Source organism: Colossoma macropomum, unplaced genomic scaffold, assembly GCF_904425465.1.
Source record: "Colossoma macropomum unplaced genomic scaffold, Colossoma_macropomum, whole genome shotgun sequence".
Taxonomy (NCBI): Eukaryota; Metazoa; Chordata; class Actinopteri; order Characiformes; family Serrasalmidae; genus Colossoma; species Colossoma macropomum.
Genome location: NW_023494805.1, coordinates 12,710,561 through 12,721,966, shown reverse-complemented (window position 1 = coordinate 12,721,966; position 11,406 = coordinate 12,710,561). Strand labels below are relative to the sequence as shown.

The 11,406-nt window shown below is 37.5% G+C and overlaps 1 protein-coding gene and 1 non-coding gene across 3 annotated transcripts; both read left to right on the top strand.

Annotated features, from left to right (window-relative positions):
* Positions 1-5,460: 5,460 nt before the first annotated feature.
* On the top strand, positions 5,461-9,584 carry si:ch211-119e14.1 (FK506-binding protein 4). Of its 2 annotated transcripts, XM_036597605.1 has the most exons (3): positions 5,472-5,538; positions 6,334-6,401; positions 8,136-9,584. In XM_036597605.1, exon 3 carries the CDS (start codon positions 8,141-8,143, stop codon positions 8,753-8,755), a length of 615 nt encoding a protein of 204 aa, XP_036453498.1. In that variant the 5' UTR covers positions 5,472-5,538; positions 6,334-6,401; positions 8,136-8,140; the 3' UTR covers positions 8,756-9,584. The 2 variants fall into 2 exon arrangements, with proteins under 2 accessions (XP_036453499.1, XP_036453498.1); XM_036597606.1 differs by lacking the exon at positions 6,334-6,401 and having other exon boundaries at positions 5,461-5,538.
* Positions 9,585-11,300: 1,716 nt separating this feature from the next.
* On the top strand, positions 11,301-11,372 carry trnaa-cgc. Its single transcript has one exon. It is a non-coding gene; the product is annotated as a tRNA-Ala (tRNA).
* Positions 11,373-11,406: the final 34 nt, after the last annotated feature.

Below are 11,406 nucleotides of genomic sequence, written 5' to 3'. Positions count from 1 at the left end.
CTGTCTTTTTTTATTTTCACATACAGTATCTTTATGTGCATTACAATCAGGGATGTTGGTTTACTCATCCTCATTTGTTAACTTCTTTGTTTACATCTAACTTTTTTGCTGTATGTCTTATAAAGTAACATAAGTGTTTTCTTGCAATTCTGTAAGCGATGACTAGGTTTTAAATAAAAGCCAGAAATGTACTAACCACTGACACCCCTGTGACCCTGTGTGGTTTGCTGTTCACTGGTTGCATCTTCATCACTGTGTAACTCCCACAGAATGGAAGCATTATTGTGTCGAACAATTTGCTCAGAGTGGTATTGTAAAACTGTAAACATACAGTAGGTTTAAGGACCTCACGGGTTAGTGTGATTTACCATCAGGTCCATACATATTTGGACTTCAGAGTATTTTGTTGCATTTGTCAAAAAATAAAAAGCAAGCGCTGTACTTATAAAGTAGCTAGCAAACATATCTCAACAAATTTATAGACTTACTCTGTTGCACATTAACTTTGGTTATTTAGCAGAGTTAAACTATTTGGCGATATCAGCACATCAGTTTTCACACTTCTTTTGTTGACTGACCACAAGATAAAGTTTGATAAAGATAAAGTTCTTGCTGTGTATGTACAGACGGGTGGGGCACACCCTGAATAAAAGAGTGTAGAAACATAATGAGTACAGATGCTTCCAGACAAGCGTACTGCATGATACAATTAAGCAATTAACATCCTTCCATGCTCTAATAACAGAGGAGCAACTGTTTCTCATGTGACTAAGAATGTCACTGCAGGACATGATCAGAATCTGTCAGCAAGAACAGTCAATCCTAAACACCATAAAAAGTGATATTATAGTAGGGTTGCAGAACATATATCCCTCATGGCAATATGAAAGTAGCATGGCACAAGCCTGAATGCTTGACTCCTACAGTAAGGGGGTCTGGTGGACTTGATGTGCTGTGGACTTGGGCAGTTTAATGCTCAGGTTTATCTGGACTTAAGCAGTTCGGCGCCTCTGGTTGGCCGCTTTTGAGAGTTTTTGTTCATTTACCCTCCACCCATCTGCACAATGTATATATCTTTCATACTCGTGACTGCTGATTGGCTGGATTTATTCAAAACATCAGCTCTGTTATTGATTTGCATTCGACTTGGATGTCTTATAAAGTAACATAAGTGTTTTCTTGCAATTCTGTAAGCGATGACTTTTTAAATAAAAGCCAGAAATGTACTAACCACTGACACCTCTGTGACCCTGTGTGGTTTGCTGTTCACTGGTTGCATCTTCATCACTGTGTAACTCCCACAGAATGGAAGCATTATTGTGTCGAACAATTTGCTCAGAGTGGTATTGTAAAACTGTAAACATACAGTAGGTTTAAGGACCTCACGGGTTAGTGTGATTTACCGTCAGGTCCATACATATTTGGACTTCAGAGTATTTTGTTGCTGCATTTGTCAAAAAATAAAAAGCAAGCGCTGTACTTATAAAGTAGCTAGCAAACATATCTCAACAAATTTATAGACTTACTCTGTTGCACATTAACTTTGGTTATTTAGCAGAGTTAAACTATTTGGCGATATCTGCACATCAGTCTTCACACTTCTTTTGTTGACTGACCACAAGATAAAGTTTGATAAAGATAAAGTTCTTGCTGTGTATGTACAGACGGGTGGGGCACACCCTGAATAAAAGAGTGTAGAAACATAATGAGTACAGATGCTTCCAGACAAGCGTACTGCATGATACAATTAAGCAATTAACATCCTTCCATGCTCTAATAACAGAGGAGCAACTGTTTCTCATGTGACTAAGAATGTCACTGCAGGACATGATCAGAATCTGTCAGCAAGAACAGTCAATCCTAAACACCATAAAAAGTGATATTATAGTAGGGTTGCAGAACATATATCCCTCATGGCAATATGAAAGTAGCATGGCACAAGCCTGAATACTTGACTCCTACAGTAAGGGGGTCTGGTGGACTTGATGTGCTGTGGACTTGGGCAGTTTAATGCTCAGGTTTATCTGGACTTAAGCAGTTCGGCGCCTCTGGTTGGCCACTTTACATGCTATTTCAGGATAGCATGGTAGCCACTTCTTGCTGCCAGATGCCACTAAGGGAATGAACCCCTACAGGGAAAAAGGGATCATTTGCACTGTGTGTTATGAGATGATCAGACTCTGGATTATAGCTTGTAGTAGACCTGGGTTGTTTTGGTGATGTTAATGGTTTTACAGATTAAACTCTACTGCACACTTTGTATAATCTGCAGTTTTGCACAGCAGATTATACAAAGTGCAACTGTAGCATATAGAAGATCAAGTTCAAGTTTTTTAACATTGTATATTCTAACTTACTTTTCTCATATGGTTTTCAGAGAATACAGTTTTTGCAAATGTGATATAGTAAATGTATCACATTCGGTAGCTGACTCTGTACAAACTCACTGTTTTTGAGCTAAAACGTATAAGGTGAAATGTGACTTGGCTAGTAATGTTAACTGAGATGAGAAAAAGACAATTAGCACTTTAAATTGGCTGCCTTCTTGGTGCAATTTTCAAACCTAGTGTGATCGACTACAGCCTTTGTTGTCTGGTTCTGGGTTTAGGGTAATGTAGTAATAAAGAACTGATGAGTGTGCCGGAGGTTGCTGACTGTTGATGTGTGCTCCTTTATTAAAAACTGATTTTTGGATGCTGCGTATAGTCTGGTGTTCAATAACGTCAATCATCAGTTCTGCTTATTGCTACCCATTTGACTACCTAAGTGCATGCTAAGTAAATCTGTTGTAATTTGTGTACATCAGTTGAGAGGGGACATTGTGTTGTGTTGCGTTATATTGACTTGATGGATTTTTAACTAGACTCATAGGGCCCACGACTGCCTGCAGCTCCAGAGCTGGAGGGCATTTTGCTGCCATGGCTTGCGTCGATGTGTTTCCCTAGAGGAAAGAATCAATACAAAGTTATTCTGACTTATCACATTTGTCCTATGATGAAATATTTCTATCCACAATGGGTGTGGTCTCATCCAGGATTACAGCATGCCCCCCCACAGGGCATGAGGGGTCACTGAATGGTTTGATGAGTATGAAAATGATGTGAATCATATGGCCTTCGCACTCACCAGATCTCAACCCAATCATCAAAACACCAACTCAAAGAATATCTTTTGGAAGAATTATGTTCTACTCCTTCACTACACTTCCACAGACTAGAATCTATAGCAAGGCACTGAAGCTGTTCTGGTGGCTTGTGGTGGCCAAACACTTCATGTTGGTTGTTCCTTTAATTTGTCGCCCTGTTTGTAGCTAATAAGTCATGCCCAAAACATCACACCCTTGCCTTGAACCACACTGTCAAGTAAACAAGTCTTGACCGTGTGGTTTCCAGGACTGTAAAATACAATCTACACTTACTTAAGTGGTTTCTGATACTGTATAAGATACTGGTAACAGCAAAAGTGGACAAAAGTATGTCCCATGGCCTGAATTTTGTCCACAGGTTGGTCAGGGTGGTAGACCGACTTACCAGCACAGAGTATGTTTCCTTTAAGTTTGATGGTTTAGCTGGTTCACCAGTGTGACCAAGCTAGGCTAACAGCATGCCTAGCATGCCCAGGCTGGTCTATCAGCCTAATCCAGCTGGATGTCCAGCTGGTCAACTGCCTTGAGCCTTGAGACAAGCAAGAATCTAGTTAATAACCATCAGAGACCAGCTTAGACTATCTGAAACCAGCTAAGATCAGTTAACAACATAAGATTTTTAGCATAATTTATATTTTTTTATTGATAACAATTTGTCATACAATGTTAAGAACCACGTTGTTATTTATTAAAAAGAACTTATTAATTCTTTATAAATTCTTGACTACGCTACAATTATGTTGTTTTTTTTTACATTTACATACTGTATCTTTATCAGGAAAATTTGGTTCAATATGTAACTGCATACGTATCCCAGCAAACCCATGTCTTTACTCCAATGTCGATAAGTCCTACATTGCAGTGGAGGATCATGGGAAATGCAGTTCAGCAACTAAGGTACCCTTTCACAAAGACTGAACATTGAATACTGTGGTTTATACTGTGCATTTGATTCTTTTATTTTAGATATTGCATCTTTGTCAAGTGCCAATTTAGTGGAGGATCATGGGAAATGCAGTTCAACAACAAAAGCACACTCTCACAGAGGCTGAACATTGACTTCGCATTTGACTTTTTTATAATAAATATTGTATCTTTGTCAAGTGCCAGTTTAGGTACAGTATATTTAGTTATTCTTATGTGTTAGTTCTTTTGTTCAGGCCTGGCTTTTTTGGTGACATAAAGTACCCTCAATATGTGTGTGTGTGTGTGTGTGTGTGTGTGTGTGTGTAGAATATGGCGGGCATATCAAATAAAAACCAGATGTGTGTGTGCTTCCTCTATTTCTATGACCCATGTGACTTAATGCTGACTGATTGTATCTCTCTGCTGGTAAGTAATGGCTAATTTTAGCTAAACAAACAGCTGTTTGCCTTGACATGTTCTTCAACCTTCAGTCAAAATTATTCAAAAAGAAAAGTATGGTAACAAACAGTGTTCTGTAAAAGTACAGTTAATGAGTAATGACCTGTGCAGACTAAAAGAATATCATTATCTGTTTGAAAACAACTGCAAATAACTGTGGAATCACTAACTGTATCTTAAGCATGCAAACACTCAAACAAGCTGTGCATTTCACAGTGAGTTCTAATTTTGCTGGTGCAAAGAGCAGGTTTAGGTTTGAATCTTCAAATGCTCACAACAGGATGTGGTATTTGAGGGGCTAGTACTCAAGCATGCTATCGCTCACTAAAGGGTTCCACCAAATCCTTCCTGTATAAAGACCCAAAGCTGTGCTGTTTGAGCAACTATTTGCAAGTAGTTTCAGTTCCTAAAGGCGCACTCTAAAATTCTCTTACACTCAAGTAGCTGTTAAACTGTAGTGTAAATCGCCTATAGTCATGACCTATAGTCTTGACCTATATTCTCTTGGACTAAAACAGCCTGTGGTTTTCGATATTTTTTAGAGGTTAAATCCATGTGAAATTTTACTCCCTCTTAATGTTACTATGTAACTATGAGTTTATGTATATAATACAGGTTTATAGATGCAGATCTGTTTATATACTGTATAATCTATTTTTAATCTATATATATATTCTATTTATATACTGTATATGTATTTAAAGATCTATTTTTGATTTCCTCAACCTTGCTACTCATATAGTTGATTGAGTCACATTGAGTCATGCATGTGGTTCCAACAACCCGAAAAAACTAAAAATCCTAAAAACCTTGAAAAGACATACTAATTCTAGTCACACATATGTCATCACACATACTTGTCTTGTCTACTTATCTTTCTGTTCTTAAACCAAGACAGAGTAAGATGGGTAGTTTGCTCGCTTTGAGCTTCACATTTCCTCCACCCACTTTTTCTTCTTCTTTTTCCTTCTGCGCAAAACGCCTTTTCTCTTCACGGCTCATTGAAGTTTAAGAAGAAAGAAGCAACGGTAAGCAATGCTCGACTTTAGCCATTCTAAGACCGTATTCTTAATTATGTGTGTACAATTCATCGCTTATATGATGTAAACTTGGTCCTGCTCTATTAAGTCTCTGTCATCTTCGAGATTAAGGCAGAACTATTCTATCAGAAGATACAGCTTTAATGTACTTCTCATCTTGTTTCTTACCTCTTTGATAATATTACTAACAGTCAATCTTGTCAATAACAACCTTAGAGACTCATGCTGTGCTTCTGTCTCAGTAATTAGTATGTAACGAAACAGAAGCACAGCATGAGTATGTAACGAAACGTTGTTAATATCTAGCAATGTTCATGTATGTTTTATATGGATATACATTGACTTCTATTATTCATGTCACCACATCATAATGTAAAGCAATGAAAAGAAATGGAATTAAAGGAATGAAATATTTTATGTTCAGTAAATGTGAGTTTCTGTTCGCGCCATTGTAGGATTTACCCTCTAAAGAATCTGCTGTTAAATCTGCCACAACATCCATAACATATAAGTTAGAATATGATCACTAGCATTGTAAGTCTCAGTTGACAGTGAAAGTTAAATTTCCAGTGTTAGGTTGATAAACTGTCAAGATACGGAAAGAAGCAAGAAAAGAAAAAAGACATAAAAACACGATAAACCAGCAGACTATGATGGTGTCAAAGAAACGTTGCACAGGCGTTTCCTGTGTGAAGGTGTTAGTGAAGGTGTTAACATATAGCTTCATTTCTAAGCAAATACAGAGTACTTACTTATAGTAAGGTGCACTATTTCTTTCCTCAGCATCTCATAATCTATGTGACAGAAGTAGCTGGATTGTCTCAGGTGAAATAATTCACCTTCATTCACAGGTACGTATAATAAATAGTCCTTGTACACAGTGGTCGAACTGTAAAAAAAGTGTCAGCGGGGGGGTGGTGGGTTCAAGGCACACCTGATGAAAAAAATCTCATTTTTTGAAATAAAATACAGTGTAGTATGTAAACAACATTAAACTTTGTAAACACACCATTCACTCCACAATCCATACAGTCCATATTTGGAAAGTAAGCTTTAAAAACAGTCCATTTTGAATGAATTGTTTTTGTGACGTCACAGAAAGCTTCACATTTACATATCACTGTCACGCTGTTGTTTCTCACTTTTTTGCGGAATTTGAAAACTCTAATTACGCTCTGCATTGTCTTCAAATTTCATGATGAATGGACCAATAGAATTGGTCCAAAGCCAACCAGTCCAAACCGAGCGCGTTTACATATATCAGTCTTAAAGGCACAGCAACAAAAACTAATGACAAAAACAAAACTAATAACTAAAGAGAGGTTGAAAAATGGTCATGTAAAAATGAATTATGACTGGTTTTGGTTCATAAAAACATGCAAATGTTACTCAGGAGGGAAAAATAAAACACCAAAAAACATAGCATATGGGCCCTTTAACTCTAGAAAAAAAGATATATCCCTGTGATTACACTGAGTAAACTCAAACAGAACAAAATATAGTCTTTTTTTTAACATTTTCTTCCTTCTAAACCAATAATGACTCCCATTTCAACATAAGCCCCTCTTTCAGCTAATTTGAATTCAGTTAACTATTAATTATGGCATTTTCAATACAACCTGCTCTTTTTCAGTCATTAATGCACTAATCGTAACATTACCATGAAAAACTTTTGGTCCAAAACTGGAGCGTGAATCTCAGTATGGATGGAATTTTAACATCTACAGCTGATATCTCAGGGTCCATCACAAAGCTTATGGAATGGTTATCAGGGAGTAAAGCAGGGTTAAAGGGCCCATATCATTGACTTACATTTATCAGCCTATTCAGTTTATCCCCACCCATTCATGCTGAAGTTATATGAGCGTTTCAGCCCTGAGTGCTTTTTGAAGGTGTTGCAATTCAGGCCATCTGATCAGAACACAGCTCATTTACATGAAACGATTTGCAAAGGTTTGGGCGCACGCCCCGATCAAATTACATATTCTGTTGATTCTCTAAGTGAAAATAAGTTCCACAGAGAACACAATTCTGTTCATTTTAATGCACTATTACTGTTTATTTGCTAAATTTAACATATCAGGAAAAAATAAAACATAAGGCCTGTGCAAAAGTAATTTTCCAATATGTTAAACAATGAAATTGTGCTCTAAAATTGTCAGAAAAATGCAATATTCAAGTTTTGTGTTGAGGATAAGTTAACTTACTTTAACTTGGAAAATCAACAAATGTAATTTGACCAGAGTGTTCATATGTATATGTGCGTATGATTGTATATTGTATTATTGTTTTAAAGGCACAGTAACAAAAACAGCCTGCTTAATTCTGAGGGATAAACAAAGGTTGGAAAATGTTCATGTCAAAATGAATTATGGCTTTTTTTGGTGTTTGGTGCAACTCATACAAACGCCATAAGTGGGCCTCAGGAAAAAAAATAAAACACAAAAAAAAAATGTACAATATGGGTGCTTTAATCCAGAGGGGGTGTAAAGGGGATGCCAGTTTTTCTAGGGAGATGACTTCCAACATTTTTTTACAAGGAGGTACTATAAAAGCATCACTTTCACTGTCTCTCTCTTCCTCAGTGACCATGACAGGGTCGCAGGAAGGCTCAAGCAGCACTCCAGTAGTTTTGACTCTCTTCTTCCTCTGGGTGCTGCTCGTCCTGATCCTCATCTATCTCTACAAGCGGTTGAACCATATCACAAATAATCAGTACACTGTCCAGCGTTTCGTCTATGGTGAAGGAGGCCTTCGCGATCGTGTGGTACAGGGGGTTGAAGTCGTGACCACCTTAACTGCCCGCTTTCTGCCCCAGAACCGCGAAGAGGAGGAGGCCATAGGCGATATTGAAGATGGCAATGACGAAGATGGAGAAGAAGGGGAGGAAGAGAGAGAAGGGACCTGTCAAAATGAGACCAGTGCAGACGAGAATGAGGAAGAAGACAAGGACGACTCGTCGGACGACTACTCCAGTATTGACCTAAAGGAGAGAGTGAAGCAGAATAATAGCACAGAGGAGCTGAAGAAAGATGAAGAACAGAAAACAGAGTCAAAGAATGAAGAAAAAGAAGACGGACATAAACAAGAGGAAGAGGTGAAGGATGAGGAGAGAGTGGGCTTGCTTGTAAACATTAAGCCTTTTTCTGGCAGTGCCATTTGGTCTGAGGAGAAGACAGAGGAGAGTAATGTTACAGCTTTGTGAAAAAAAACCCCAAAAAATCTGATGTGGCCTTAATATGAGGCAGATGAAGAGAAACTCTAGAACTGAAGCTGATGGTGTAGATTTTGCATGGAAAACGAATGTGTCCTTAAAGGGGAATTTCATCAGTGTCGCAAAATGTCATTGTACATCATAAAGATGTAAACAAAGTCAATCAGAGTGGTTCTGTGTGAAATGTTCCATCTGAAGTTTAACGCCTCTAAAAGCTCCTTCACAGAAAGAAATTACATGAAAGGGTTATGAAAATTCTGCTTGATACCTGAGACGTTATGTTATGGTAGTAAATGTGTGGCCTAAAACATCATTTTTTAATACAGTCACAGCAGAGAGGCACATGCAGGGCACTGTGAGACAAAATAGTACAGAAAGAAATCTTATTAAGCTGTTTCATCATTATGAACAGTCCAAATAAAAATTAAGAAGATGCGTGTAGGTTCACTGGTGGTGTTAAATAAAATGGCTATATTTGTGTTGAAGACATCATGACCCCTGGTTCCTTTCACCACCACTGTAAAGAAAACAGAGCCTGCAAGTTTCTCTAGAATGGAGCGTTTCACATCAATCCACTCTGAATGACTTTGCTTACATTTTGACCACTGAATTATGCAGCGGTATTGAAAAATAGATGGAATTCCCCTTTAATGTGGCTCTGCTACTCTGAACTTCATCTTTTTTTATATTAATAGCTTTTGTAAATGCTGATTTTCAATGAAGATTATTAGGTTATTAGTTATTAGTTATAGGTTAATTTCAAAAGAACTGTACATTTTCTTTAAAATAAATACAATAATAAACTGGCTTTCCATAAATTCATAAAGGCTATGACGACTTTCTTTTTTGTATAGCAAAATAGGCGTCTTGTTAGCCAACAATGTTTCCACTAGCTAGCTGCTAATTTGAGCCTGTACTGGTTTACCAGCTTCTGCATGTGGTTTTGCAGTGGAGCCTCCATGGTAACAAGCACACAAAGACAGTAGCATGCTTTACTTGTCACACAGCAAGCTCTAGTGGGCTAGAACACTGACATACTCAGATTTACTAGTTCTTGATGTGATTTTGAAGACCAAATGGTTTGTTTATTTACACTTTATTTTGAAAGTCCTCTGATACTGAAAGTCCTCTGATAAAGTCCTAGATACTTAGAGGCTCAGGCTTCAACAAGCATTCAACCAAATATCTAATAAATATAAGTGAACTTCAGGTTATTGTAATAGATATTATTAAATCTAACCCTAAACTTCAACACAAAACCTAAAACCTCAACCTAACCCTTACTCTAATGTTGTGGATAATCAACTGAGTAGTACAAGATATTTTATTAATAATTTAAGTATCTACAGATGATCAATAGGGAGGACATCAAAACAAGGTGTGACTGTTTTTATATTTCACTTTAAAAAACAGAACCAATTGATTGTTTTTTTTAAAGAAACATAAAAAACAAAAAAAAAAACAATGCAGTAGAAATCCAGCTTAGCTAGCTTGGAGCTTAAATTTGGGTACATTAATGGGTGTTTCCACTTTCCTCATAATTCAGTGGTTGAGTAATTGAGTGGTTAAGTCATTCAGTGTTTTGATATGAAATTATTCATTGTAGCAAAACGCACCAACTTGTTTTTTTCTTTGCAGTGGTGGTGATAGGAACCAGGGGTCATGAGGCCTGCCATTCAAATATAAGCATTATTTACCATCTAAAATGACCAGTGAGCTTACACGTGTCTTCTGAGTTTTTATATGCAGTGTTGAAAATGCTAAAATAGTGGTAAATATCCTGCATGTAACACTCAGCCATGGAGGGGTTTAAAAACAATACAATAAGGCCAAAAACTTATCTCAAAATCTTAAAGACCAGGTTACGTGTTAGTACCCATTTCATGAGTTTCTGTAGTTCTTAGCAGCATTAGCTAACGCTTCAGCCGTCTGGTTCCTATCACCATCACTGTGAGCTAGCAGTGTGACTCCGCAGGTTTCCCTAGAATTGCATATTTCACATCAGCTCTGAATGGCTTTATTCAGATCTATTTAGTTCTGCTGAAATATTTTTGAAAGTTGGGAAAAATTTGAAATATAGACGGAATTCCCCTTTAATGTTAACATTCAGCCAGCTGATTTCCCGAAGCTTTACTCGTAACGTTACCTTGCCGACATTTTGAAAACATAATTCTGTATTTAAGAAATATGTTAAAAAAAAACAAAAAAAAACATGCAAATACAAGGCTGTAAAGGACGAGTGGTCACTCCCAGGATATCTATTCTGGAGCCTGAATCCTAGTTAATTAGTAATTTAGCTAGCGAACGCTATCTAGGGTAGCTAAGGTTAACTTCAGTTATTTCGGTCCGCCCATTCACTGAAACACTCACATTTACAAACACTTTGACTGGATTTTTGAAAAGCGATTTTGTATTTAAAGACGTGTGAAGAATAAAACACAAATACTGTGAACAAACAATGCTTTAACAAATGTGACCGGACCTGAAGGGTGTTGTGCGAGGTATACATGGCCCAGGGTGGCATGACGTGCTCGTAGGGGATGTAGCTCAGTGGTAGAGCGCATGCTTCGCATGTATGAGGTCCCGGGTTCAATCCCCGGCATCTCCACGACGTTTTCGTGAAAAACGCCGTGTTTATTGCT